The sequence below is a fragment of the Hippopotamus amphibius genome, chromosome 15 (assembly GCF_030028045.1).
Source record: "Hippopotamus amphibius kiboko isolate mHipAmp2 chromosome 15, mHipAmp2.hap2, whole genome shotgun sequence".
Lineage (NCBI taxonomy): Eukaryota > Metazoa > Chordata > Mammalia > Artiodactyla > Hippopotamidae > Hippopotamus > Hippopotamus amphibius.
In genome coordinates this window covers 3,934,382-3,960,669 of record NC_080200.1, presented here as the reverse complement: position 1 = coordinate 3,960,669, position 26,288 = coordinate 3,934,382, and the positions used below count along the sequence as shown (strand labels likewise).

General features: G+C 55.0%; 1 protein-coding gene across 5 annotated transcripts in view; it reads left to right on the top strand.

Annotated features, from left to right (window-relative positions):
* PTPRS (protein tyrosine phosphatase receptor type S) overlaps nucleotides 1–21,287 on the top strand; it is a 236,610-nt gene extending 215,323 nt beyond the window's left edge. For 4 of the 5 annotated variants that reach the window (XM_057709361.1, XM_057709362.1, XM_057709364.1 and 1 more), the window contains 22 exons: nucleotides 1,816–1,933; nucleotides 3,837–4,445; nucleotides 4,902–4,999; nucleotides 5,640–5,893; nucleotides 6,767–6,860; nucleotides 6,966–7,181; nucleotides 7,677–7,834; nucleotides 8,351–8,362; nucleotides 8,700–8,812; nucleotides 10,341–10,388; nucleotides 11,619–11,716; nucleotides 11,813–11,936; nucleotides 12,510–12,685; nucleotides 12,766–12,885; nucleotides 15,647–15,801; nucleotides 15,913–16,198; nucleotides 16,422–16,600; nucleotides 17,338–17,464; nucleotides 17,548–17,673; nucleotides 19,787–19,941; nucleotides 20,131–20,266; nucleotides 20,835–21,287. In XM_057709361.1, the coding sequence (XP_057565344.1) occupies nucleotides 1,816–1,933; nucleotides 3,837–4,445; nucleotides 4,902–4,999; nucleotides 5,640–5,893; nucleotides 6,767–6,860; nucleotides 6,966–7,181; nucleotides 7,677–7,834; nucleotides 8,351–8,362; nucleotides 8,700–8,812; nucleotides 10,341–10,388; nucleotides 11,619–11,716; nucleotides 11,813–11,936; nucleotides 12,510–12,685; nucleotides 12,766–12,885; nucleotides 15,647–15,801; nucleotides 15,913–16,198; nucleotides 16,422–16,600; nucleotides 17,338–17,464; nucleotides 17,548–17,673; nucleotides 19,787–19,941; nucleotides 20,131–20,266; nucleotides 20,835–20,903 (3,471 nt within the window). In that variant the 3' untranslated portion in view covers nucleotides 20,904–21,287. The remainder of the gene's footprint in view (nucleotides 1–1,815; nucleotides 1,934–3,836; nucleotides 4,446–4,901; nucleotides 5,000–5,639; nucleotides 5,894–6,766; nucleotides 6,861–6,965; nucleotides 7,182–7,676; nucleotides 7,835–8,350; nucleotides 8,363–8,699; nucleotides 8,813–10,340; nucleotides 10,389–11,618; nucleotides 11,717–11,812; nucleotides 11,937–12,509; nucleotides 12,686–12,765; nucleotides 12,886–15,646; nucleotides 15,802–15,912; nucleotides 16,199–16,421; nucleotides 16,601–17,337; nucleotides 17,465–17,547; nucleotides 17,674–19,786; nucleotides 19,942–20,130; nucleotides 20,267–20,834) is intronic. The other variant, XM_057709365.1, reaches the window with a different exon arrangement.
* Nucleotides 21,288–26,288: the final 5,001 nt, after the last annotated feature.

The following is a 26,288-nucleotide window of genomic DNA, read 5'->3' as shown; positions in this document are numbered from 1 at the left end:
CCACAGTGCTAACCACCCTGCTCCATCCCGCTGCCTCCCCTGTTGCACCCAGGCCCGGCAGGTCCAAACTGAGTCACTTTCCAGCCCAGCCTGACTCTTTTGTCACCCAGCTCAACCTTCCCCCGACCTTGAAATTTCTCTCTCTGGCCCAAGTGTCCCCTTCATTCTGGCCCCGGCGTGATGAGAGGGGTCAGTGGGTCCCAGGCGGGAAAGGCCTGCAGGACCACTCTTTCTACCCTTTCAAGCTTTCTCCAGAGTCCCTGAGCCAGAATCGGGCTTGCTCTGTGACTCTGGGCAAGTCGCTGCCCCTCTCTGGGCTATCTTTCTGCCCCTAAGGTAGAGGCCACAGGCTCTTCTGAGAGCCCCAAGCCTGATGTTAAAGTGACACAGCCCCACCCACTCCAGTAGCTCTGCCTCTCGCCCCCACCCCAGTCTGGGGGGAGGTTCCCTCAAGGCTCGGGCTCAGCCCTTCCAACCCACCAAGACCCCGGGAAGGACCGAATGTGAGGCTCAGGGGCAGGAGACCATCTGTTTATGCATCCTGTCCCCCCTCCTCGTGCTCCTGACCTGCGGCCACCCCAGAGCTCCCAGGCATGGCGGGCATGTTTGTGGGTGTGCATGTGTGGCACACATGGGCACACGTGTGACGGTGTGGGGGTCAGGGTGTTGCGTCATTCACTGAACGAGCGGTGACTTACTGAGCACCTCCTGTATGTAGATCGGGAGTGGATGCAGCCATGATCGAGACAGGCCTGAGCCCATCCTCAGGGGGCGTCACGGTCCAAGGGAGAGGGATGTGACTTGAAACAAGGCACAAATACATGTCTGCTTACAGCTCTGGTGGGGATGGGGCGTAGACAGTGGTGTAAACGCTTGAACAGCCAGCTGTCAGGTGGGCGCAGTCCTGACTGGTAGCATTTGCCCTTTTCCATGGTGTAAATACTCCCACTGTGTCGATTTTAAGCTACCCACCAGATTTGCAGTAGCTCATCATTGTATAGTATTTTTACCACATAGATATAAGGAACAGAAAAGAATAACATCGAGGGCATAGATAATAGTAAACACGGTAAAATAATTAGGGAGGGGTGCGTTTTGAGTACTTAGTGCCTTTGTTTTTACTATTATTTATTTGATCGTATGTTTATATAGTTTTATTTTTAATAATGGCTGCTTAATAACTGGCTTGCAAGTTTTCTGAAAATTTGACTATTGGCTTTCAAGAGCTGGTATAAGGAATCTCCAGCACACCAGCGGGTGTAGTGGAGGCAGGGGAGTGCAGCCAGTGCAAAGGCCCTGGGGCAGGACCATGTCTAGTGTGTAGGAGGAACAATGAGGAGGCCCGTGGGGCTGGAGCAGAGTGAGCGAGAGGGAGAGAGGGAGGAGGGGAGGGCAGGGAGGGGATGGGGACAGGTCGTGCAGGGCCTTGTGGGGGTTGGGCAGTGGGATAGACTGGGGCTTTTACCCCTAGGGAGGTGGGAGCCCTGAAAGGCTGTGGTCAGAAGAGTGGGGACCTCACTCAGGTACTCACGGGCGCCCTCTGGGGGCCACTGCAGGGAGGACAGAAGGGGTGGGTAAGAGTGGTAGCTGGGGACCAGAGGGGAGAGGGGCTGCACTGGTCCAGGCGGGCCATGACAGATGTCAGGCCACGTGTGCCCATCTCAGCACGGACGTGCTGCGTGTCAGGGTCTGTGCATGAGCCCGGGTGCACGTCTCTGCCCGCGACGGGGCCCCTCGTCAGCCTAGCTTGTCGCTAGTACGGGGAAGAGGGTGGGCAGCCCTGGTTGCGTCACTGACCCCCACCCCCGCCCGCAGGAGATGGTCATCACAAACCTGCAGCCTGAGACCGCCTATTCCATCACGGTAGCTGCCTACACCATGAAAGGCGATGGCGCTCGCAGTAAACCCAAGGTGGTAGTGACCAAGGGAGCAGGTATGAGACCCTCTCTGGCCCCTTTGCCCTCAGAGCATCCCTGCAGAGTTCTTGCGCCCATGTGGCGGGGAGGGTGCTCCAGGCGGGGGGAACAGTGAGAGCGAAGGTGTGGGGCTGCTGAAGAGGACATTCAGACCCAGCGTGGTCCAGCCCCGCTCAGCTCCAGCCAGATGGAAACCTTTAACAGCCAAATTTTTTTCTTTTTTAAAAAATTTATTTCTTATTAATTAACTTTGTTTTTGGCTGCATTGAGTCTTCATTGCTGTGCACAGGCTTCTCATTGAGGTTGTTTTTTCTTGTTGCGGACCACGGGCTCTAGGCACGCCGGCTTCAGTAGTTGCGGCTCCTGGGCTCAGTAGTTGTGGCACATGGGCTTAGCTGCTGTGCGGCACGTGGGATCTTCCCGGCCCAGGGATTGAACCCGTGTCCCCTGCATTGGCAGGTGGATTCTTAACCACTGCGCCACCAGAGAAGTCCTAACAGCCAACTCCTAACTCCTCACCCTCTGCCTCCTGTTCGCCCTGCCTGGGTACCCTTTTCCGGGCTGGCTGTCTCCTTTGCATCCTTTGGGTCTTTGGTTAGTCTGCACCTCCTCAGGAAGTCCTCCCCACCCACCCCCACCCCGCAGTCTTGGCCAGGCCACCTCTCTGCACCCCTCCCGCCCCCGGCACCCCGTGCCTCCCCCATCCCAGCTCTTATCACCCCAGGCAGGTTGTCATTTCAGGGGGGTGTGCCCGTCTCCTCCCGCTGCGCCCTGAAGCCTCCTCTCCTGGCAGCCCTGCCTCAGTTTCCCCTGTGGCCCCTCCCATCCATCCCAAGCGGCTGGTTTCTCACCAGCCAAACATAGCGGAGTGAGGAGAGAGAGGCAGCCATGAAAATGTAGGGGAAGAGTGTTCCAGGCAGAGGGCATAGCCTGGGCAAAGGCTCAGAGGGGGGAACAAGCTTGGTGTGTTCAAGGAACAAAGAAGGGCCCCCATGGCCTCCACCCCACTTCCCGCACCCTCCGTGCCTCACTTCTGACCACAGAGCCTGATGTTCAAGGCCTCCCAGCTGCACACAGCACCCCTCCACACTGCTGCCAGCCCACGCCCCTACCATTCCCTTCGCCTGCCTAGTCTGTGTGTCCTTCAGCATCTAGCACCCATGTCACCTCCTCCAGGAAGCTTCCTGTGATCGCCCCTCCTCTCTCAGGGACATTGCATTAGCGCCATGCTTGCTGCATACGCTGTGACTGTTTATCCCATAGTCCATTAAAGGTCCTGATAAGTCCTGCAGAGAAGCCTGGTTTCATGTATAGAGCTTTTGCACTGCAGGACTTCCCACGACCTTGACACATTGACCGCTACCCAGACGGTGAGAACCATGGGGCAGGGACAGGGTTTTGGACACTCCTACATTCTATGGATATTAATCAGGTGCTGGCAGGAGGCAAGCGGCAAGTAAATGAGTAAAGAGACTTATTAAGTACAGGAGGAGATACATAGATGAGAGCCTGTTGTGACATCTGTGGATGTTATCTTTTATCAGGTCCTCTGAGTCCCCTGCTTCCTCTCTGTTCCTTGCACTCACCCAGCATGGTCCCACCTCAGGGCCTTTGTACTGGCTGTTCCCTCTGCCTGAAACACTGTTTCTCCCCCTGGCTCCCTCCCTCCCCTCCTTCAAGCCTTTGCTTCTGAGCGAGGCCTTCCCGAGACTGCTTTTAAAAACTGCAACCCCTTGGGAATTCCTGGCGCTCCAGTGGTTATAGGACTCCACGCTTTCACCGCTGAGGGCCCGGGTTCAATCCCTGGTTGGGGATCTAAGCTCCCACAAGCTACATGGTGTGGCCAAAAAAAAAAAATTGCACTCTCACCCTGTGCTTCAGGGCTGACCCCTGACGTGTATCTCCCCTCCCACCCCCTAGTGCTGGGCCGCCCCACCCTGTCGGTGCAGCAGACCCCGGAGGGCAGCCTGCTGGCACGCTGGGAGCCCCCGGCCAGCACCGCCGAGGACCAGGTGCTGGGCTATCGCCTGCAGTTCGGCCGCGAGGACTCATCACCCCTGGCCACGCTGGAGTTCCCGCCCACCGAGAACCATTACACGGCGTCGGGTGTGCACAAGGGGGCCACGTACGTGTTCCGGCTGGCGGCCCGGAGCCGAGGCGGCCTGGGCGAGGAGGCGGCCGAGGTCCTGAGCATCCCCGAGGACACGCCCCGCGGCCACCCGCAGATCCTGGAGGCTGCCGGCAACGCGTCCGCCGGCACCGTCCTGCTCCGCTGGCTGCCGCCCGTGCCCGCCGAGCGCAACGGGGCCATTGTCAAGTACACGGTGGCCGTGCGGGAGGCCGGCGCCCTGGGCCCCGCCCGAGAGACCGAGCTGCCGGCGGCGGCCGAGCCGGGCGCCGAGAACGTGCTCACGCTGCAGGGCCTCAAGCCCGACACGGCCTATGACCTCCAAGTGCGGGCCCACACGCGCCGGGGCCCCGGCCCCTACAGCCCCCCCGTCCGCTACCGGACATTCCTGCGGGACCAAGGTAGGCGCGCGGTGACCCCCGCACCAGAGCCGGACCGGGCCTCGCGCCCACCCCCACCCCAGCCCCCTCCCTCTCCCCCGCCCAGGTAAGTGGTCACTTTTCTGCTTCCTCGTGGACACTCAAGGCAAGTCCGGACCCCGAGGCTCCGGCGTTGGCAAAGGTGGGACGTGCCTAGGTGGCACCGCCGCCCGCACCGCCGCCCCCCACCCCACCCCCCATCCTCCTCCGCCTCCGCCTTCTCTCTGCAGCTGCGCCGTCTCCTGCAGCAGGGACTTGGGACAGGGCCAGGCAGGGCCGGGCCAGGGCCAGGCAGTAAGGCCGCGGGCACGGGCACAGCGGACGACAGGGAGCGCCTGGGCCGCCCCCCACCCGCCCCACCACACCCCCCGACCCCCACCCCCGGCGCTCACGGGGGCCTCTCCTCTGCTCTCTCCCACCTGCCACTGCCTGGCGCAGTCTCGCCCAAGAACTTCAAGGTGAAGATGATCCTGAAGACGTCGGTCCTGCTCAGCTGGGAGTTCCCGGACCACTACAACTCCCCCACGCCCTACAAGGTGCAGCCTCCCGCCCAGTCGGGGGGCGGGGCTCGGCCAGGAATGGGGCGTGGTCTGCAGTCGGGCTGGGTGCCGGCGTGGGGGTCAGCTGGACTCAGAGCCCGGTGGCATCAGGCTTCAGCTGGGATTGAGGCTCTGTCTGGGATTGGGGCTCTGTTTGGGGTCAAGACTTAGTGTGGGATCAAGGCTCAGCTAGCACTGGGGCTCGGAGTTGGGACGTAGCAGGGGTTGAGGTTCAGTCTGGGTTTGGGGCTCAGTAGGGGATTAGGGCGCAGAGCTAAGGCTTAGCCTGGGATCAGCGCTCAGCTAGCATTGAGCCTCAGTCCCTCAGTCTAGGGTCAAGCCTCAGTTTAGAATGGGGACCCAGTCTGGGGTTAAGCCTCAGTCTGGAATTAGGGCTGTTTAAGGATTGGGACTCAGAGTTGGGACTCAGCTGGGATTGACGCTCAGCCTGGGTTCGTGGTTCCGTTTGAGGTCAAGATTTTGTTTGGGACCCAGGCTCAGTTAGAATTGGGGCTCAGCTGAGATTAACGCTCAGTCTGGGGTCACAGTTGGCAGGGTCAGGGCTAAGTCTGGGACTCAGGCTCGGTCAGGTCCAGGGGCTCAGCTTGGAGCCCTGCTGAGCCGGCCTGGCCCGCAGATCCAGTACAATGGGCTCACACTGGACGTGGACGGCCGTACCACCAAGAAGCTCATCACGCACCTCAAGCCCAACACCTTCTACAATTTTGTGCTGACCAACCGTGGCAGCAGCCTAGGCGGCCTCCAGCAGACGGTCACCGCCTGGACCGCCTTCAATCTGCTCAGCTCTAAGCCCAGCGTGACCCCCAAGCCCGACTCCGATGGCTACATCGTGGTGTACCTGCCTGATGGCCAGAGCCCCGTGCCCGTCCAGTAAGCTCAACCTGCCCCCCTCAGGGATTCTGCACCCCTCCACCAGCCAGCTGTGTGACCTGGGCCAGCTGCTCGACCTCTCTGTGCCTGAGTTTCCTCGCCTGTCTGTAAAACAGATCACATCAGCCCCATCTTGTGTGGTTGCTCTAAAGGTCCAGTGCTTCTCGTAGATGTTGGCACTAAATGTGGCCTTGTTTCTGCTCCTCCAGCATTCCTTGACGCCCCCATATGCCTGACCTTCTACTGGTTCTAGGTTCCCAGGCTGGTGGGGAGACAGAGCTGAATACAGACACCCTTAGTCCCATGGTGTGGCAGTGAGAGGCACCAGGGCTGAGAGTCCCCAGTAAGGAAAGGAGGTCTCTGGGAAGCAGGAAAACATTGAGGGTTACAAGACTGTGTCGGCATCGAAGCTGGGGTTTTGAAAGATGTATAGGAGTTTGAGAACTATACAGTTGACCCTTGAACAGCACAGGTTTGAATTGCATGGGTCCACTTATATGCATATTTTTTTCCGTAAGTATAGACTACAGTACTACACGATCCATGGTTGGTTGAGTCCACAGATGGAGAACAGTGGCCAACTGTACTTATATGTGGATTTTTGCCTGCACAAGGGGTCAGGACCCTTAACCCCCCATGATGTTGAAGGGTCAACTGTAATTGCACAGGGTAGGCTTTCTAGGCAAAAGGTACAGCATCATCAAAAGCCTGGAGGCTTGAGTCAGGAACGACAGTCGCATGTGACTGGGGCCATACGCCCATTGTATGAGCAGAAAGGAAGATTCAGAGAGGGGCGGCTCCCCGACTCAGCCCCAGATAGCATCCCTCGGTCATGCCTGTAGACAGGCCCCCTGTAACTCCATCTTCTGACAGGAACTACTTCATTGTGATGGTGCCACTGCGCAAATCTCGTGGCGGCCAGTTCCTGACCCCACTGGGCAGCCCAGAGGATATGGACCTAGAGGAGGTAAGGGCCTGGGACCCAACCAGTGGGGCTCAGACATGTCCCAGCTTTCGTGAGCCCAGCTGCTCCCAGCCGGCTTCTGAGCAGCCCACACCTCTGTTCCCACAGTTGATCCAGGACATTGCACGGCTGCAGAGGCGTAGCCTGCGGCACTCACGCCAGCTGGAGGTGCCCCGGCCCTACATCGCAGCTCGCTTCTCAGTGCTGCCACCCATCTTCCATCCCGGCGACCAGAAGCAGTATGGTGGCTTTGACAACAGGGGCCTGGAGCCTGGCCACCGATATGTTCTCTTTGTGCTTGCTGTGCTGCAGAAGAGTGAGCCCGTAAGTCCTGAATGGTGTCTGCCCATATCCAGCCATACCAGTTGAGTGAGGCAGGTCCCAGAGTGGCCTCAGTCCCCAGGGCCCTGACCTCAGAGCCAGATACAGATCCTTCCAGCTCCCTGTGGTCAAAGCTGGGCAGAGGGAAGGATTTGAGGTCAAGGGAATCCCAAGGGGAAGATATTTTAGAGGAAAGGGCTTTGGAACTAGGGCTCTGGAGGATATGTAGGAGTTCAGTAAAGAAAGGGCATCCCGGAATTTGCATGTGCAAAGGTCTGGGTTGCAAGAGGAACAGAAAGGATTTCAGAGTGGCTGAAACAGAGTGGGGAAGGGGGACAGTGAAGATTGGTAAGGGCCAAGCCACCAGGGTCAGGGTTCTTGGGAGCCGTAGCAGGGTTTAGAGTATGGGATGGATACAGATTTGTGTTTGAGGAAGAGCCATCTGGCCACCGTGAGGAGGATGGGCACTGATGGAGGTCCCCGGCCCCGTCCCTGCAGACCTTTGCAGCCAGCCCCTTCTCAGACCCCTTCCAGCTGGATAACCCAGACCCTCAGCCTATCGTGGACGGCGAGGAGGGGCTCATCTGGGTGATCGGGCCCGTGCTGGCTGTGGTCTTCATAATCTGCATCGTCATTGCCATCTTGCTCTACAAGAAGTGAGCCCCCTGCACCCCACCCCCCACCCCCTGTACTTGACAGGCAGGAAGGCTTCCTGAAAAAGGAGCAGGGTCTGGAAAGATCCAGGGAAGGGTCATCTCGGGATCATCACAGAAGCTCTTCACGGTCCAGAGAGGAAAACCAGGGCTCAGAGAAGTTAAGCCACTTGAACAAAGTCACACAGCCTGGGAAATGGCTGGGCTGGGCTTCCAAGCCGGCCAGTGATTTGACTCCTGTTAAGCCCCGCCCTCCACTCGGCACGATTTGGGGTGGGGGCTGCCTCTGTCCAGTTCAATGAGGTCACATGGGACGTGTCTCAGCTTAGAGAGGGCAGAGACGTTCCTGCTTGTGGCGGGGACCCAAGCAGGAAGGATGTGCCCCATTTTCTGGAGGAGACCAAGGCTCAGAGAGGGAAAGAAAGCCACCCCCAGTGACAGAACAGGCCCTTGATGGCCAGCCCGCCCTCACCTATCTTCTTTCCTCCCCCTCGCCCCCATGTTTGCTTTCGGGAGCAGTAAGCCTGACAGGTAAGAACTGGTCCTGCCCTTTTTTATTTATTTATTTATTTATTTTAATATATATTTTCTTGGCTGCACCACACGGCATTTGGGATCTCAGATCCCTGACCAGGGCTCGAACCCCTGTCCCTTGCATTGGAAGCACGGAGTCTTAACCACTGGACCACCAGGGAAGTCCCTGGTCCTGCCTCTTGGAGGCCGAGGAGGGGGACGGGGGTGGTGTCGTGCCCGTGGGGTGAGGGGGTGGCTGCTCCAGCCTGATGCACACGTGTCTGTATGTGGTCATGGGAACCCTGATCGCGTGCAGCTGAGTCACACGTTTGTGTGTCTGCTTGCTCCCACAAAGTAAACGCAAGGACTCGGAGCCCCGCACCAAATGCCTACTGAACAACGCCGACCTCGCCCCCCACCACCCCAAGGACCCTGTGGAAATGAGACGCATTAACTTCCAGACGCCAGGTATGTGCTTATCCCGGGTGCCAGGGACAGCACCGACGGGGAGGGGGGGGGGGGGGGGGCAGTAGTGTAGGGAGAGAGGGAGCTGCCACATTGGTGGATCCCGAGGACTATCCCCGCTGAACTGTGCTTGGTGCAGTTAAATTCCTCCTTCCCGAATTCCTTCATGGCTCTGGGCTTGGAACTGTCATGGGTTAATTCTGCTTACAACCAAGGGTGGCTTTTGAAAAGTTGCATTTAACTGATGGCTGCTGTCTCTCCGGGAGCTTAAAGGACATCTAAAAAAGACAAAAGCAAAAACTTTCTGAATCCTCATTTCTTCTGGCAGAAAGAGATCTGCTTCTGTTCATGTTTCTCATCTTAAAGGCACTCGGTGGTGGGTATTAGGGTTTTTCCCACACTCCCCCAGGATGTGCCCCTAGCAAGGTGCAAAAATTCCAACTCCGCCACGCTCTGTCTCTCTTCCCTCCATGGCCATAGATGCTTGTGTTTTCCCTGACTCTTTATAGTGCACTGTAGAGTAATAGGATTCAGCTGAGTCACCTGCCATGTGTGGTGGGAGAACTGAGTCAGGACCTTGCCCTTGATCATCTTGATGTGCAGTGATCCTCTCATTGCCTCATCTCCTCCCTCTTAATGGGCTCATGCCAGCTGCTTCTAACCAAATAAGGAATTTTCAGTTTAACTGATGGCTGCTGTTCTCCTTATGAGCTCACAGCATGGTAACATCTGTCTCTCTACCTATATCCCGCTCTTCACTTCTTGTTTTTGAACTGGTTCGTATTAACTCTTTCCAACCAAATGGAGATTTTAAAATATTTATATTTAACTGATGACCACAGTCCATTTAACTGAAGGGCTCATGCATAGTTTTGCATGCTATTCCTAATGTATTTTTTTCTCTTTTCTGCTGCTGGACTGTGTCATGTTAATTCCATGTTTATCCAAATGAGGATTTTGATCATTTATATTTAACTGATGGCTGCAGTCCTCCATAAGCAATCACAAAAGGTCTCATGGCACCCCTAATGCACTCCCTTCTCTTTTCTGTCTCTGGACTAGCTTATGTCCGTTCTGTTTCCAGCCAAATGAGGATTTTTAAATGCGTGTGTTTAACTGATGGCTGCTGTCCTCCTTAAAGCTCATGGCATGGGCCCATATACCCTTCCCCTGCCCCCAAGTTTCTCCCTCATCATCCTGCCTCTCCTCCAAAGTCCCTGCTGCTGACCCCAACAGGGGACTCAAGGCCAGGTTGGTCTCGGGGGACAGGTTGATAGAAAAGCCTAAAGTTTTTGGATATTTCTGAAGTCACAACTGAAAACAGGACTGGCCAGTGTCCACTCGGAGGGATGCACAGCAGCTGCTGTCAGGTCTCTGGTTGCAGCCCGGGTGGCCGTGTGTCCCTCCCTTCTCGAAGTTTGCTCTGCCCTTTGCGTCTGTCCGCTGGCCCCTGTGCGTGTACCCAGCGAAGGGCGGGGGGAGGAGGGCTCCCCGCGTGTTTTCATTTATTTATTGTTTGCTGTTTCTGCAGATTCAGGCCTCAGCAGCCCCCTCAGGGAGCCGGGGTTTCACTTTGAAAGTTAGTTCCTGTGTCTCTCTGTTCTTGGCTTCCTTTCGCCTCTGTTTGTTTTCATCCTTGATTTCTCCATCCTGCCTCCTCTCTCTCTGCCCACCTGTCCTGCGCTGGCTTCTGGGGGGTGGGGCGGGGGTCTGGTCCACTGGGCCCTGAGGTCACAGGCTATGACTGTGTGTGTGTGTGTGTCTGTGTGTGTGTGAGAGAGAGAGAGAGAGAGAGGTTGGGAGCAGGGATGTAGGTGAAACATGTATGTACGTGTTAAGTATCACCCCATGCGATAGGTAGGGGACCCTCTAGTCAAATGGGCACCAGCCTCAGACCCCTTAGATGTGGGCTCTGGGGCAGCACCCAGGGTGGCAGGGATCACGCAGGGGCTCAGAACAGCAGCTCTGCACCAGTCGGCTCAGCAAATCTTTATCGGTTTAACACTGGTGCCGGCACGTAGCCGCCAGTCTCCCTGTAGCTACAGAGCGAGTGTGTGAGCGCGTGCGTGGCCGGCGGACCCCAGGAGAGGAGAGGGGTCTGGCAGGCCCAGATACGGGGAAGAAAGAGCTAGGCCCACCCCACCACCTCCAGCCACTACCCCCCCAGGGGCTCCGAAGATAAGGGATGTCACCATCCCATGTACCGGATGAGGAAATGAGCCCTCCGAGCTCAGGGGCTCGTGGCACCTGCCCTGCCATCCAACACACATGTACCCCGGGTCCCCCCTCCCTGGTCCCTGAGCTCCACCTGGCAGAGGACTTTTTGGTCTCTCTGATCCCCAAGGGCAAGAAAGGGGTGTCGGGCCTCCCACCCCCGCCCCAGGGACGGTATTTCCGAAGGCCCGGCCAGCTGCATCTGCTTCTTCATCTCTATGTCACTTGCCTGCTTCTTGCCACAAGGCACTAGGAGCTTGAAGTCCTGCGGGGCTAACCCTTCCCCAGCCCCTGCATCCCCAGCTGGTTGGGGGAGGCGGGGGGGGGGGTGGCCTGGGGAGGGCGGGCACTGGGAGCCAGGACTCAACCCGTAGCCTAGCCGCAGCCTCGAGCTCCTCCTCCAGCCCAGCAGGCCAGGGGTCTCCGGCCCCACAGGGGCCACCCCGAACCTTCCCCTCCCCTGCCACTCCCTCTAACGGCAGCTCGTCCATTGCAGACTCACACTGTAGAGCATCCCCCCGCCCTCCCCCACCCCCAGCCCCTAGGCTGGCCCCCGAGTGACCAGCCACGCTGGGGGGGTCTGCTCTCCCCGCAGGTATGCTCAGCCACCCACCCATCCCCATCGCGGACATGGCAGAGCACACGGAACGCCTCAAAGCCAACGACAGCCTCAAGCTCTCCCAGGAGTACGAGGTGAGCTGGGCCCCCCCCCACCCCCCACCCCGACTCCCACCCTCCCGGACCCGCAGACGCCCACCCTGACACCTCCTGCCTCCGCCTTCCCCACAGTCCATTGACCCGGGCCAGCAGTTCACATGGGAGCACTCCAACCTGGAAGTGAACAAGCCCAAGAACCGCTACGCCAACGTCATTGCCTACGACCACTCTCGTGTCATCCTCCAGCCCATTGAAGGTAGCACGCGGGGGCCCCAGGCTCCATTCCAGCCGTCCTCATTCCACATAGAGCACATAGACCCCATGCCTCCTCTTGGCCGTGGGACCAGGCCAGAGTGGACTGGCTAAGGGGACAGGTGGGGAAACCAAGGCCTGGTCCAACCCTAACCAGAAGCCACTGGGAAGTTTTAGATATGTATTTAACTGATGGCTGCTGTCCATTACATATTTCCATCTTAATTCTCTACATCGGTGGTGCTCATCAGGGCAGTTCCACCACTCGGGACGTTTGGCAATGACTGGGGGCATTTTTGTTGTCATGGCTTGGAGGAGGGAGGTATTAGTGGTGTCTAGAGGCCAGGGATGCTGTTGGATTCTTTGCGATGCACAGGACAGCTTCCATCACAGAGTAATCTGGCCCCAAATGGCAGTAGCATTGAGGTTGCAAAACCATGAAACATTTGCCCCCTGATTTCCTTGGGGACAGATTGGGGCCGTCCAGGAGGGCTCGCAGGAAGTGGTGGGCCAGGTGGAGTCAGCCTAGAAGGACAGAGCACCCCCACTGATCTCTGGCTTCTCGCCCCGGCCACAGGCATCGTGGGCAGCGATTATATCAACGCCAACTACGTGGATGGCTACCGGCGGCAGAACGCGTACATCGCCACGCAGGGGCCGCTGCCTGAGACCTTCGGTGACTTCTGGCGTATGGTGTGGGAGCAGCGGTCTGCTACCATTGTTATGATGACACGGCTAGAAGAGAAATCACGGGTGAGGCCTGGACCCTGTGGCCCCCCAAGCCCTTTGCCAGCCCCGGCCCACACTCACCTCTGTTCTCTTACCTGGTACAGATCAAATGTGATCAGTACTGGCCCAACAGGGGCACGGAGACCTACGGCTTCATCCAGGTCACGCTGCTGGACACTATCGAGCTGGCTACGTTCTGCGTGCGGACGTTTTCCCTGCACAAGGTGGGGCCCAGGCCGGGACTGCGGGGAGGCTGTGGGGAGGGGGTGATGGGGGCAGAAGAGGAAGACGAGCTTCAGCTCTGGGAGTCTCCCCATGGGGCAGAGGTGGACCACATGCTCAGGTGGCCCACTTCATGGATGGGGACAGTGAGACTCGGAGGGTAACAGCTCTTGTCTCCAGCCACAGAAGGAGGACAAACCAGCAGGATCCTACTGTCCACTTGCCATCAACCCCCCGCCCCCGGGTCTTCCTTGCCCTCTGGCCTCACCCAGCCTGGGTTTGTGGCAGGGTCCTGGCAGGGTCTCAGCCATGCACTCAAGGGGCCTCCAGTCTTGGATGGAAGACAGAGTGGGCAGTCAAGACTGCAGTGGAGGGAGTCTAGTTATATATTTAACTGATGGCTGCTGTCCATAACATGGTTGCCTGTGTCCGTCTACATCAGTGGTTTTCACTTAGGGGCATTTTGCCATTCAGAGGATGTTTGGCAATGTCTGGGGGCACTGTTTTAACAAATTTTTTATTGAAGTATAGTTCATTTACAATGTTAATTTCTGCTATACACCAAAGTGATTCAGTTATAGATATATAGACATTCTTTTTTTAAAAAAAATAGTGTTTTCCATTGTGGTTTATCACAGGATGTTGAATATGGTTTCCTATGCTATACAGTAGCACCTTATTGTTTATCCATTCTGTGTATAATAGCTTACATCTGCTAACCTCAGCCCATTCCTCCCTCAACCCCCTCCCCCTTGGCAACCAGTTTTCTCTATGTCCTTGAGTCTGTTTCTGTTTGGTAGATAGGTTCATTTGTGTCATATTTTAGATTCCACATATAAGTGACATCATATGATATTTGTCTCTTTCTGACTTACTTCACTTAGTATGATCATGCCTAAATGCATTCCTGTTGCTGCAAATGGCATTATTTTGTTCTTTTTTATGGCTGAGTAGTATTGCATTGTGTGTGTGTATCTGTGTACTACATCTTTATCCAGTCATCTGTTAACGGACATTTAGGTTGTTTCCATGTCTTGGCTATTGTGAATAGTGCTGCTGTGAACATAGGGGTGCCTGTATCTTTTTGAGTTGGAGTTTTGTCTGGATAGGCACCCAAGGGTGGGATTGCAAGATCATATGGTAGCTCTGTTTTCACTTTTCTGAGGAACCTCCACTTTTCTGAGGAACCTCCATATTATATGTTTTCCACAGTGGCTGCACCAATTCACATTTCCAACAACAGTGAAGGTGGGTTCCCTTTTCTCCACACCCTCTCCAGCATTTGGTATTTGTAGAGTTTTCAATGATGCCCATTCTGACCGGTGTGAGGTGATACCTCATTGTAGTTTTGATCTGCATCTCTCTAATAATTAGCGATGTTGAGCAGCTTTTCATGTGCCTGTTGGCCATCTGTGTTTCTTCTTTGGGGAAATGTCTATTTAGGTCTTCTGCCCATTTTTTTGATTGGATTGTTTGTTTTTGTTGTTGTTGAGTTGTATGAACTGTTTGTATATTTTGGAAATTAAGCTCTTGTCAGTCGGATCATTTGCAAATATTTTCTCCCATTCTGTATGTTGTCTTTTTGTTTGTGGTTTCCTTTGCTGTGCAAAAGCTTGTAAGTTTAATTAGGGTTCCATTTGTTTATTTTTGTTTTTATTTCTATGGCCTTGGGAGACTGGGGACCCTTTTCATTGTCATGCTGGGGAGGGGAGGTGCCACTGGCCGCCAGCCAGGTCCTCTCAACATTAAGCATACACCTGGCCCAGGTGCCAGAACACTGAGTCAACAGACAAGAGGGAGTAAGGATTTTCAGCTGAGTCACACCTTAAGCACGCACTGTGTGTCAGACCTTACCTGGGCCCCCGGACACCCAGCAGGGACCAAAACAGACAAAATGTCCTGCATACAGTCTAGTGGACAAGAAAATAAATATGTAAAATGACAAGAAATCTTACACATAAAAGTAAAACAGGGAAGAATAGAGTATATAGTGGAGGACCTGGAATTGGTGAGGAAGGGAGGAAATCTGGGGGAAAAGTATTCCAGGCAGAGGGCACAGCCCTTGCAAAGGCCCTGGGGCTGCCTGGTGTGTTTTAGAAACACTGAGGAGGCCCGTGTGTCTGGAGCAGAGTGAGCAAAGGGGAAAGGAGGAGGAGGTGAGGGCAGAGAGGGGCTGGGGACAGGTCATGCTGGACCCTGTAGGCTGCAGGGGAGACGGGCTTGTACCCCAGGAGGGCTGTGGGCAGAGGAGGGGCGGGACCTGAATTGGGTGCTCACTGGCGCCCTCTGGCAGCTGCGGGGGGGAATAGACTGTGGTGGGGGTGACTGCTCTGGTCTGGATGGAGGATGATGGAGCTGGACCAGGGTGGTCGCCAAGGAGGCGGTGAGTGAGAAGTGGGCGGGCTTGGGATAAACTTTGAAGGCAGAGCTGACAGTGCTGACTAATGTCTTGGATGTGGGAAGACAGGGGAGGGGGTCAAGGGCGACTCCTACATTGTAGCTGGAATGTGTGGCAGGATGGCGCCGCCATCCGCTGAGATGAGGGCAGCAGGTTTGGAGAGAAAGCGGGGGCACAGTGCTGGCCGCGTTGAGTGTGAGATGCCGGTGAAACTCCCAGATGGAGACACACCCACACCCCGGGGCAGCCTGGCACCCGAGTCAGGCGCTCCGGGACGTGGCTGGTCTGGAGGCGGCGTGAACGTGGCCTGCGACACGTGGGTGGGGGGGCTGCGGTGACTGGCGGTGTCCCTGTGGCCCCCCCAGAACGGCTCCAGTGAGAAACGGGAGGTCCGGCAGTTCCAGTTCACGGCGTGGCCGGACCACGGGGTGCCCGAGTACCCGACGCCATTCCTGGCTTTCCTGCGGAGAGTCAAGACCTGCAACCCGCCGGATGCGGGCCCCATCGTGGTCCACTGCAGGTACCCTCGTCCTGGTCCTCTACTCCCAGCTGCGCCCCGCCCCCTGCCCCCCCCCCTTTGCCCTGCGCCCCGCCGGGGGGGCAGGGCTGATGGCCCCGCCTGTCTCCGCAGCGCTGGCGTGGGCCGCACTGGCTGCTTCATCGTCATCGATGCCATGCTGGAGCGGATCAAGCCGGAGAAGACGGTGGATGTGTACGGTCACGTGACGCTCATGCGGTCCCAGCGCAACTACATGGTGCAGACCGAGGACCAGTACAGCTTCATCCACGAGGCCCTGCTGGAGGCCGTGGGCTGCGGCAACACGGAGGTGCCTGCCCGCAGCCTCTACGCCTACATCCAGAAGCTGACCCAGGTGGAGCCCGGCGAGCACGTCACCGGCATGGAACTCGAGTTCAAGGTGGGCGGGGCGAGGTAGAGGATGCTGTGGGCGGGGGCGGAGAGGGGCTGGGCTGGAGACCAGAGTTGAGGGGGCCAGAGGGAGGGGGTTGCTGTTCGCTCGCCTGCCAGTGCCCTATGAGCACTCTGGCTGAAAACACACAGCCCACCCCATCCCTGGGGAAAGCACGTCCCCAGCCGGAGGCTGTCCTCATGGTGGCCCCCCGTCTCCCCCGTCCCCACAGCGGCTGGCCAACTCCAAAGCCCACACATCCCGCTTCATCAGTGCCAATCTGCCTTGTAACAAGTTCAAGAACCGCCTGGTCAACATCATGCCCTACGAGAGCACACGGGTCTGTCTGCAGCCCATCCGGGGTGTGGAGGGCTCCGACTACATTAACGCCAGCTTCATCGATGGTTATAGGTAACGTCCCCTGGCCTTTGTGGGGTGATGCCGGGGCTCTAGAAAGGTCCCAGCCCAGCCCTCGGGGTGGGGGCGGGGGGGTGGCTCCAGTCTTGCATGGGAGAGAGCTAAACAGACCCTGCCAGCCCTGCACAGCCACAGCTGAGGTGGAGGGAATCTGTTAGATGTGTATTTAACTGATGGCTGCTGTCCATAACATGGTTTCACCTGTCCTCCATCAGAGGTTCTCAGTCTGAGCAATTCTGCCACCCAGGGGAAATTTGACAGTGTCTAGGGATGTTTGGATGGTCATAAATGGGAGTGAACGAGGAGGATTACTAGTGACATCTGGCGGGCGGAGACCAGGGATGTTGCTGAAACCCCACAGTGCACAGAACAGGGCCCCATCCCGAAGCATCATCCAGTCCCCACCATCAGCAGTGCTGAGGCTGAGAAACCCTGGCCAGGGGAGGGTGTTCCAGGGAGGGGGTACCGCCTATGCGTAGCCCTGGGGAGAGGCTGGCCTGCGCAAACAACGGAAATTAGTTTAATGGCACTTGACGGGGGCAGAGGAGGAAGGCAGGAGAGGTCCGCAGATGGTCCTGCAGCCTCCTTGAGGAGCAGGAATGTATTCTGAGGCTGATGGCATCTCCGTGTGCAGAACAGGATTATCTGGGGCATCGAACCAGTCAGGGAGGGAGCTAATGCCTGGGCCTGGGTCTCCCTGCGGCCCTGGGCTCACACACCCCGCCCCGCAGGCAGCAGAAGGCCTACATCGCCACACAGGGGCCTCTGGCAGAAACCACAGAGGACTTCTGGCGCATGCTCTGGGAGAACAACTCGACCATCGTGGTGATGCTGACCAAGCTGCGGGAGATGGGCCGGGTGAGCTGGAGGCCCGGGGTGGGGGTGGGGTGCAGGGTGGGGCAAAGCGGCCGGGCTGACCGCAGCGGCCACCTCCCCAACAGGAGAAATGTCATCAGTACTGGCCGGCCGAGCGCTCTGCCCGCTACCAGTACTTCGTGGTGGATCCGATGGCCGAGTACAACATGCCTCAGTACATCCTGCGGGAGTTCAAGGTCACAGATGCCCGGGTGAGTTCAGGGACAGAATGCTGGGAAGGACCAGAACCCGGGCTGGACCCTACAGGCTGCTCCCCGTTCTCCTAGTGGTCTGGAGAGGGCGTCGCTAGTTGGGGGTAGAAGCAAAGGCCCAGGAGGAGGAAAAAGCATTGGGGGTTGGGTGGAAGAGGAGTGAGTTGGCCATTTGGACAATCACGCCCACCACCAGGTGGGTAGACGAGACGGCCGTGACCCCACGGGGTCCCCACTGGAGCGTGTGTCACATCACTCACTAGTGAACATGGCCCGAGACAGTCACGTGAAGAGGAGTGAGTGGGGCGGTCCCCTGGAAGCAACAACCCGTGGAGGGTGGTAGCGTTCGGGGCTGAAGGTGGGCTGGGAGAGAGGTGATGGATTGATGGTGCTGGGTGGTGGCGCTGGAGCTGTGGATTGGAAAAGAGAGGTGAACACTGGGGGTCAGGTGCTCGGAAGTGGCGCCGTTGTGTGGGGAGACAGGAGAACGGAGAGTGGACAGTGTTGGCTGGTGAAGACCCAGTGGAGGAAGATGGTGATGGGAGAAGGGCAGGTTCTAGACGGGGACCGATGAAGACTGAAGGTGGCCCTGTTGGGTGACAGAGGATCAGAGTTAGTGCTGGGAGAGGGGATTGGAGAATCCATGGCGGGGATGATGGGGCATGGGAGCATCAGTCAGGATGTTGCCAGCGGATGGCAAAGCCTGACGGACAGAGAGCATCATTGGTCATCGTGCGTGGGTAGTGCAAGATGGCGCCATTGGGTTGGTGGAATGTGGGATTGGAGAAGCAGTGGAAGATGCTGGAAGGGTGGTCGACAAGAATGGTGCTGGATGAGAGGAAAATGGGATTGGAGGTTGGAACACATGGATAACGGGATGGAGAAGGTCAATAGAACATGGTACTACAGTTGGTGAAGGGTGATGTGTTATCAGTAATGGGTGGAGGTAGATGAGATTGGAGAGGGCAGATGTTTGGCCAGTGGTGGATGGAGACGATCAATGGGACATGACTTTGAAGAGTAAAAAATGACGAACGTTCAGTGATCGATCGTAGTAGACAATGCCGCCGAGGTTAAAGGTAGAGGAAGGTGGCACTGAAGAAAGAAAGCGTTAGGAGGTGAAGGATGGAGACCATCAGGGTAAGACGGCAGCACTGGATGGCACCATTTTGATGTAGAGACTGTGACTGGGAAAAGGTAGATGATGAGTGAGACAGGGTGGAGAATGTCAGCGGAAGATGGTCCTTAGAGGGGGAGAGTGCTAAATTACTAGGGACAAATTGTGGAAAATGGTACCATGGAGTCGTGACGAATGGAAGATGGCAGATAGCGCCGTGATGTTGGATGGCCCTGCGGGGTCGTGGGAAGATAGAATTGGAGAGAAGAAAGGGGGCGGGGGAGATGGAGAAAGTCAGTGGGAGGCAGCATTGGACGGTCAAGGATTGTGAGTTACCTGAAGTGGATGGCGAAACTTAGGAGGTAATGGTGTTGGGTAGCACGGGTAGAAGATGAGTTTCCAGTGGTGGCTGGTGGAAGATGGTGCCCTTGGGTGGTGAAGGCTAGAAGGTGATGGCGCTGGTGGGTTGTGGAAGACGATGAGCAGTCGGTGTGGGGGTGGGGAGGACGGAAGATGGCACCATTGGAAGGTGATAATGCGGGGCAGTGCTCTTGTACTCTGCGATGGTGCAGAGTGGAGGATGCCGGGGAGACGGAGAATGGGACCAAGAAGGACAGATGTTGGGTGTGCTCTGGGACGGCACAGGATGGAGGCTGGCAGACAGCCGTGGTGTTGGGTGTCACTTCGGTCAAGGTGGATGGATCGGAGCTGGGGAGAAAGGAGCAGTTGGGTGGTGGGGGTGGTATCACTGATGGTGACGTTAGATGGTGAGGAGGATGGGCATGGCACGATGGGAGCATCTCAGCGAAAGATGGTACCATTAGATGGTGCAGGACAAGGAGTCCATCAGGGTAGATGGTAGAAAATGGGGTGGGGGATAGGGAAGGACGGAGGATGGTGTTGGCTGGTGGTGGAGGATGGGACTTTGGCGAGGGTGGGAAAACAACCAGGACCGCCACTGATGACAAGAGCGGGCTCTCTCTCTCTCCCTTCCAGGACGGCCAGTCCCGGACTGTCCGGCAGTTCCAGTTCACGGACTGGCCGGAACAAGGCGTGCCAAAGTCGGGGGAGGGCTTCATCGACTTCATCGGCCAAGTGCACAAGACCAAGGAACAGTTCGGCCAGGACGGCCCCATCTCTGTCCACTGCAGGTGAGCTGCTCTCTGAGCCCCTGGCCCGGCTGGGGAAACTTCCGAGGCCTCGTGAGGACGGCCTCGGGCACTCCCGTTTGGGGCTCTTTCCATCCCTGGGAGGCATCGGAGCAGGAGGGACAGGCATCAGGCAGTTACCTTGCGCTCCCTCCGGCCCCCGCCCCTGAACTCCCGCGCTCGCCCCCACAGCGCCGGCGTGGGCAGGACGGGCGTCTTCATCACACTGAGCATCGTACTGGAGCGGATGCGGTACGAGGGTGTGGTGGACACCTTCCAGACCGTGAAGATGCTGCGGACGCAGAGGCCGGCCATGGTGCAGATGGAGGTGAGGGGGGGCGGGAGGCCGCGGCGGGCCCCACGCCGGTGTTGGCCTCTGTTTTTCTCTCCTGGGAGACGGACGCAGCCACCCTCCACGCTCCGGGTGGTTGTGGGTGGGAGGTCCTCAGCCCCTCCTGCTTTGGGCTAACCCAAGAGTAAGCTGAAAGCCAGAGCGGAGGCGCGTCCCTCGGAGTGGGCAGAGGTGGGTACATCCCAGCCCCAGGGTCACAGCGAGGCCAGGCTCAGCCAGGACCCTGGCAGGTGCCACGACTCCTCAAGTGAGGCCCAGAGCAGGGAGGGACTTTAACAATGGCCTCCAAACTCTCCCAGGAGACAGAGCTGGAGTGGCAGCCTCCCAGCCTCCAGCGGAGTGTCACAGGAGGCAGGGATGACCAAGCAGCCTGTCCTAAGAGATGAGTAGGACCTCTGGGTGGATGGGGAAGGGGAGAGCCCAGTGTAGGCACAGGACTGAGGGGCGCGGCCACCCCCAGGGGTGATGGGGAGCCCTGGGAAGCTTCAGAGCAGGAGAGGCTCTGACTGAGCCCCCGCCCATCTCCCATCCCACCCCCATGCAGGATGAGTACCAGTTCTGCTACCAGGCGGCGCTGGAGTACCTCGGGAGCTTTGACCACTATGCAACCTAGACCCAGGTCGGCCTGGCGCGACTCTGCCGGCCCCGACGCCTCCCGCACTGGGTGGGCCCCAAGGCCTGGACCCCCGCGGCCAGGGCAGGAGGCAGTGGCCCCTGTGTTTCCGCAGGGTATCCAGGAACGTTGCGGCCCCTCGAGCCCCGCCCCCCGAGCGCGGCCCCAGCCGCCTCCCTGGACCAGCCGCCGCCTTCAATACTTGGCACATTCCTCATTTCCTTCCAAAACGAGATTCCAAAACGAGCGATTCCAGGGTGGGGGGGGGGAGAGGCGGTGAGCAAACAGGGGTTCTTCCCCAGAACCAGAGGAGGGCGGGGGCTGTGAACTTGGCCCTACGTCCTCCCCCGGGGAGCCTTCCCACCCTGCAGCCTGGGGGGCGCCCGGGCGGGGGGCGGGGGTGGGAGGGTGGGGATAGGATTCAGCTTTCTTTCAAACTCAGTGTAACTGTATCCAGTGACATTTCCTTTTTTTAAATAGTGTATTTTTTTCCTTTTTTTTTTTTTTTTTTTAAAAGAAGAAACGGGGAAAAAAAAAAAAGGCTTGACAGTCAACGAACTTAAAAAGAAAACCCTGGCTTATTCCTATTCTGTTCACAGTCTATTTTTTTTTCACCGTAGCAGACGTTCTTGTGTGACGGCTGTCTTCTCAGGCACGCGCTTAGGCGGCCCCTGTGGCTTGCTTTTTTTTTTTTTTTTTTCTTTTTCCTACCATCCTAAGGTGTGCCTCACTCAAAAATAGGCCCTTGTGCTCCTGATTTCTTTTCTTCCTTTTTTTTTTTTTAATTCTCAGACATATCAAGGAGGGTGAGGGTGGGGGGACTTGGGCCCACCAGCGTCGGGTTTCAAGCCCACGGGTGGGCACTGCCACAGAGGAGATGGCAGCGACCCCCCCCTCCCCCCCCCCAGCAGCCTGAGCCCCCCCTCTGTCTCCCACCCCGAGGAGAAGGACTGAACAAAATGGGAGGTTCCCACTTCTTTGGGGAGAGTGAGGCCATGTGCTGCCCCGGATCAGGGACTCTTTCCCCCCTGGGACCATGGGGGCAGTTTTGGGGCAGAAGGATGGGATCCCTCCCCCCAACCCCTGAGCAAGTGAGTTTTTCCTCTTTGTACAAGAGCAGACCTGCCGTTGCTTTCAACACTGTTTATTCAAATGGAAGCAGCTGGGTGGTTTTCCCACCTCTGTGTATGTAGATATATCGACTTTGTATTAAAGGAAGATCGTCCGACCCGGGCCAGTGGTGGCGTCTTTCTCATGCCCTCTGTCCATCCCATCTCCCTGGGGAAGCGGGGGTCTGGAGCGCTTGAGCCCAGAGTCCAAGCTCTGGCCCTGCAGCGGCTGCCTCGTTGGTAATAGTTGTTCTTGTTGATAATTGTGACCATCCCTGAGCATCTACTGTGGGCCAGCCCTTTGAGGTGGGAATCAACCCAATTTATAGATGAGCAGACTGAGGCTCAGAGGGGCAGGCACCAATGCAAAGTCACACAGTGGCTTGAAGTGGAGCTGGGATTCATACCCCAGCCAGTGTCATCCACAGGCTCCCAGAAGGGTCAGCAATAAAGCTGAATCCATGGAAAGAAGGATTGGGTTGGGAGCACTATTCTTCCCCATGCTCTAGTCCACCCAATGAGTGGACCCTACTCTGAGCCAGAGTCAGATCCTGGGGGATGGAGGCTGAGCCGTTCTGCCTACATCCTTGCCTGGGTCCCTTCCCCATCTGGCTTAACACCCAGAGGTGGATGAAAGAGTCCCCCTATTATCACAGAGATGCTCTAGGGATGAGAAGAGGGTCTTAGGGCAGGGGCCCAGCCTAGGAAAGAGTGGGGTCACCCCTTTTAGAAGCCATCCAGTAATAAGTAAATAAATCAATAAGGTGATAACCACCATTAATACTCAAATAGATTTACCAAACCCTATGTCCGCACCCCTAAAACTCTCAAACACATATGGAACATTTATAAAAATCAGCATTTATAAAACCAGCCCTGGAGATCTTCATAAATTTCGAGAAACAAATATTAGATAAGATAACCTGATTTTGACCCCAGGAGTAGATTCTTAATAGTCTCCCCTGAAAAGGCCTACAGTGAGAAATTTTAAAACACATTTCCAGTGAGGCATGAGTTAAAGACTCAACATAGAAATTATAAATTTTTGAAACTGAATAATTCAAATAGTACATTATGTAATGAAACCTGTGGAATGCACCCAAAGGGATACCCAGAGGAAAATTTATAACCTTGAACCCATGTTGGTAAGAAAAATTCTGAAAACAGGTCAACTTTTAAAATATATGAACCAAGCTTTCAATTCAAGTAACTCTAATTGGGCATTTTTTAGGTTGTTCTTTTGCATTAACAAAACAAAAAACTTTCTTTGAAAACACCAAAGTAGATAAGCATAATCAAGAAAAGAGAGAGGGACTTCCCTGGTCACGCAGTGGTTAAGAATCTACCTGCCAATGCAGGGGACATGGGTTCAATCCGTGGTCCAGGAAGATCCTACATGCCACAGAGCAACTAAGCCCATGCACCACAACTTCGGAGCCTGCATTCTAGAGCCCATGAGCCACAACTACTGAGCCCACAAGCTGCAGCTACTGAAGCCCACATGCCTAGAGCCTGTGCCCCACAATAAGAGAAGCCACCACAATGAGAAGTCTGTGCACCCCAATGAAGAGGAGCCCCCGCTTGCCACAACTAGAGAAAGCCCATGCACAGCAACGAAGACCCAACACAGCTAATCAATCAATCAATCAAATTTTTAACAAAGCAAAAAGAGAGCATCCAAATCCGGGAAAATGGGGGAAAGGACATTAACTACAGATTGAGGCTTTTTTCAATTGCGAGATGAGTGTCAGGGGAGACAAGCAGGAAAGAGACTAGAGGGGGAGGGATAGTGGGAGTGATAGCAGAGCTGGCATGGGGGGAAAAAATCCCTCTCTTTCCCCTTGTGGGATGGTGAGAAGAGCAGGCAGTAAAGAGAGAAAGACGAAAAAATAGCATGTAAAGGACTACATTTAGTAGCTCCTGAGTTCTGAATTCAAGGCGTAGTGGGGAGGGGTCCTCTTCTTAGTAATAGACTGTGGGACAAGAGGGATAGAAAAGTCAGACTCTAACCCAAGCCTGGTCCTATTTAAATTATCCAAAACTTTATCAACAGCCTACTCTGCCCACAGAACTTCTACTCAATCTTCAAAGCACAGTACTAAAATCTTCTCTAAGAAGGCATCTCTTATTTCTCTTCTGTGTTCACTAAAGCCCCATTGAGGCTAAGGTGTCTGAATAGGATCCACCTTGCCCTCCTTACTGGAAGCCAGACAGAGGGTCTTCAGGGAAAGTTAATGAGTGTGTGACCCTCAGCTCTGTGGTTCCACCCTTGAGATACTCATGGCTATACTTGTGGGTGGGCGGTGGCAGGTGGATTTATCTGATGACTTCCTGGAAGAGGAGGGCCCTAAGGAATTGCCTCAGCCCACAAACAGGAACATCAAGACTGTAAGCATCCCAGTTGCCCTGGCCCTGCCACAGGATTCCGTAACATCCCCCCGCCACATTCGTACAATCTCAATTCGTCCTCTGACAATGCACCAATGGACAGATGAGAAAACTGAGGCTCCAATAGGCCAAGTTTCTTATCCAAGATCCCACAGGTGGTAAGTAGTGGAACCCAGACGTGGGCCCAGATCTGGCCAGTTCCCACTGTGATAGAACATTCAAGACATCTGTGAGCTCCTCTGGACCACAGTCAGCATCAGCACCAAGCTGGGAGGGACAGAGCCTTACAGCAGAGCACCACCTCCCATCACCAAGGACCTATCAGGGGCCACAGCATTCTAGTGCTCTGGAAAGTGCAAATACCCTACATACACTCTGTCCCATTATAATAACACCATTTTGAAATGTTTAAAGCTAAAATACCCATGAGGGAAAATGAACAGAATTACAGTGATGCTAGATACTGAAGCTCACTCTGGAACAGAAAGACCAAACTGACAAAATAATAAGGATCTTAAGGAGGTGAATAATGCAATAGCAAACTTGAGCAAATAGATGTGTACAGGACTTTTTACCCAACAAAGAATGCATGGTCTACCCAAACACTTAGAACCCATCACCAAAAAAGGACCATGAATTAGCCCATTTAAAAAAAAAAAAAAGCTCAACATTCAGGCTTCACTCACTAGCCACAATGCAACAAAATTATAAATCAGTGATGACATGTAGCTCCTCAAATTTACTTGAGGGAAGTGTTAAAACAAATGACTTAAAGATAAATTACAAAGTATTTAGATCTGAACGACAAGACCACTGCAGATTAAAACCTTTGGGATGAAACCAAAAATGTACTCAGAGGTACATTCAAAGTTGTAAGTGTGTTTATAGGGGGAGGGAGATCACTGAATAAAAATGAAATAAGTAGTCAAAGAAAGTACTCAGGGAAATATGTAGCCTTACATGAATTTATGAGGAAAATAACTGAAAAGAATCTAGTTAAGCTTTCAACTCAAGCACCCACAAAGGACCAATAAACCCAAGGAAAGTCAAGGGAAAATATTAAGAAAATCTGAAATTAATGAAATGGGAAACTACATCAGTAACAACAACAATATAAAAAGCTGGATCTTTGGAAATGTCCATAAAAGAGGAAAACCTGTGGCAGAAAGACAGAAAGCACAAATAAACATTAAGGATGGCAGAGGCACCAAACAATTCTTACAAAGGAGGTATTTTAAAGGAGGAGCATATACATATATACAACTTTATACCATTAAATGTATAAAATGATAAAATAGGAAAAAATCTAAGAAAACAAAAAGTCATTAAAAAAGTGAATGAACATCAAAAACATTGAAATGGTGGTTAAAGATCTATCCCCAATAGCAGGCATCTTCCCAGATGGTTTTTCAGCTGAGTTTTGCCAAATCTTCAAGAAAAAGATGATTTGACTCTTTTAGAAGCTATATCAGCTTACAGAGGGGAAAAAAAGAAATAGTACACAAACTGTTCAGGACAACCCAAGGGGAAAAAAAATCCATCCCATTTATGTGCCTAGATTCAAAAAGGCTAAGAAAATACTAGCAATGCAAATCTAGCATCTCTTCAAAAGAATAGGATGTTATAACTCAACAGAGAAGGATTTATGGAATGCAAGGATGGTTTAATGTTAGAAAATCCACTCAAAGTTAGAATAAATTGCTACCTTGGAGAGCAAATTGACAGTATCTAGTAGTTGAAGCTAAACGTAACCTTTGACTCAATAATTCCACTCCTACACATCTTACAGAGACTTGTCTTGGGCAGATGTGCCCAAGAAGACATGTAGAGGTTTGTCCATAGCAGAATTTTTTTTTAAAGGACAATGTATAATACATTTTTACTATAA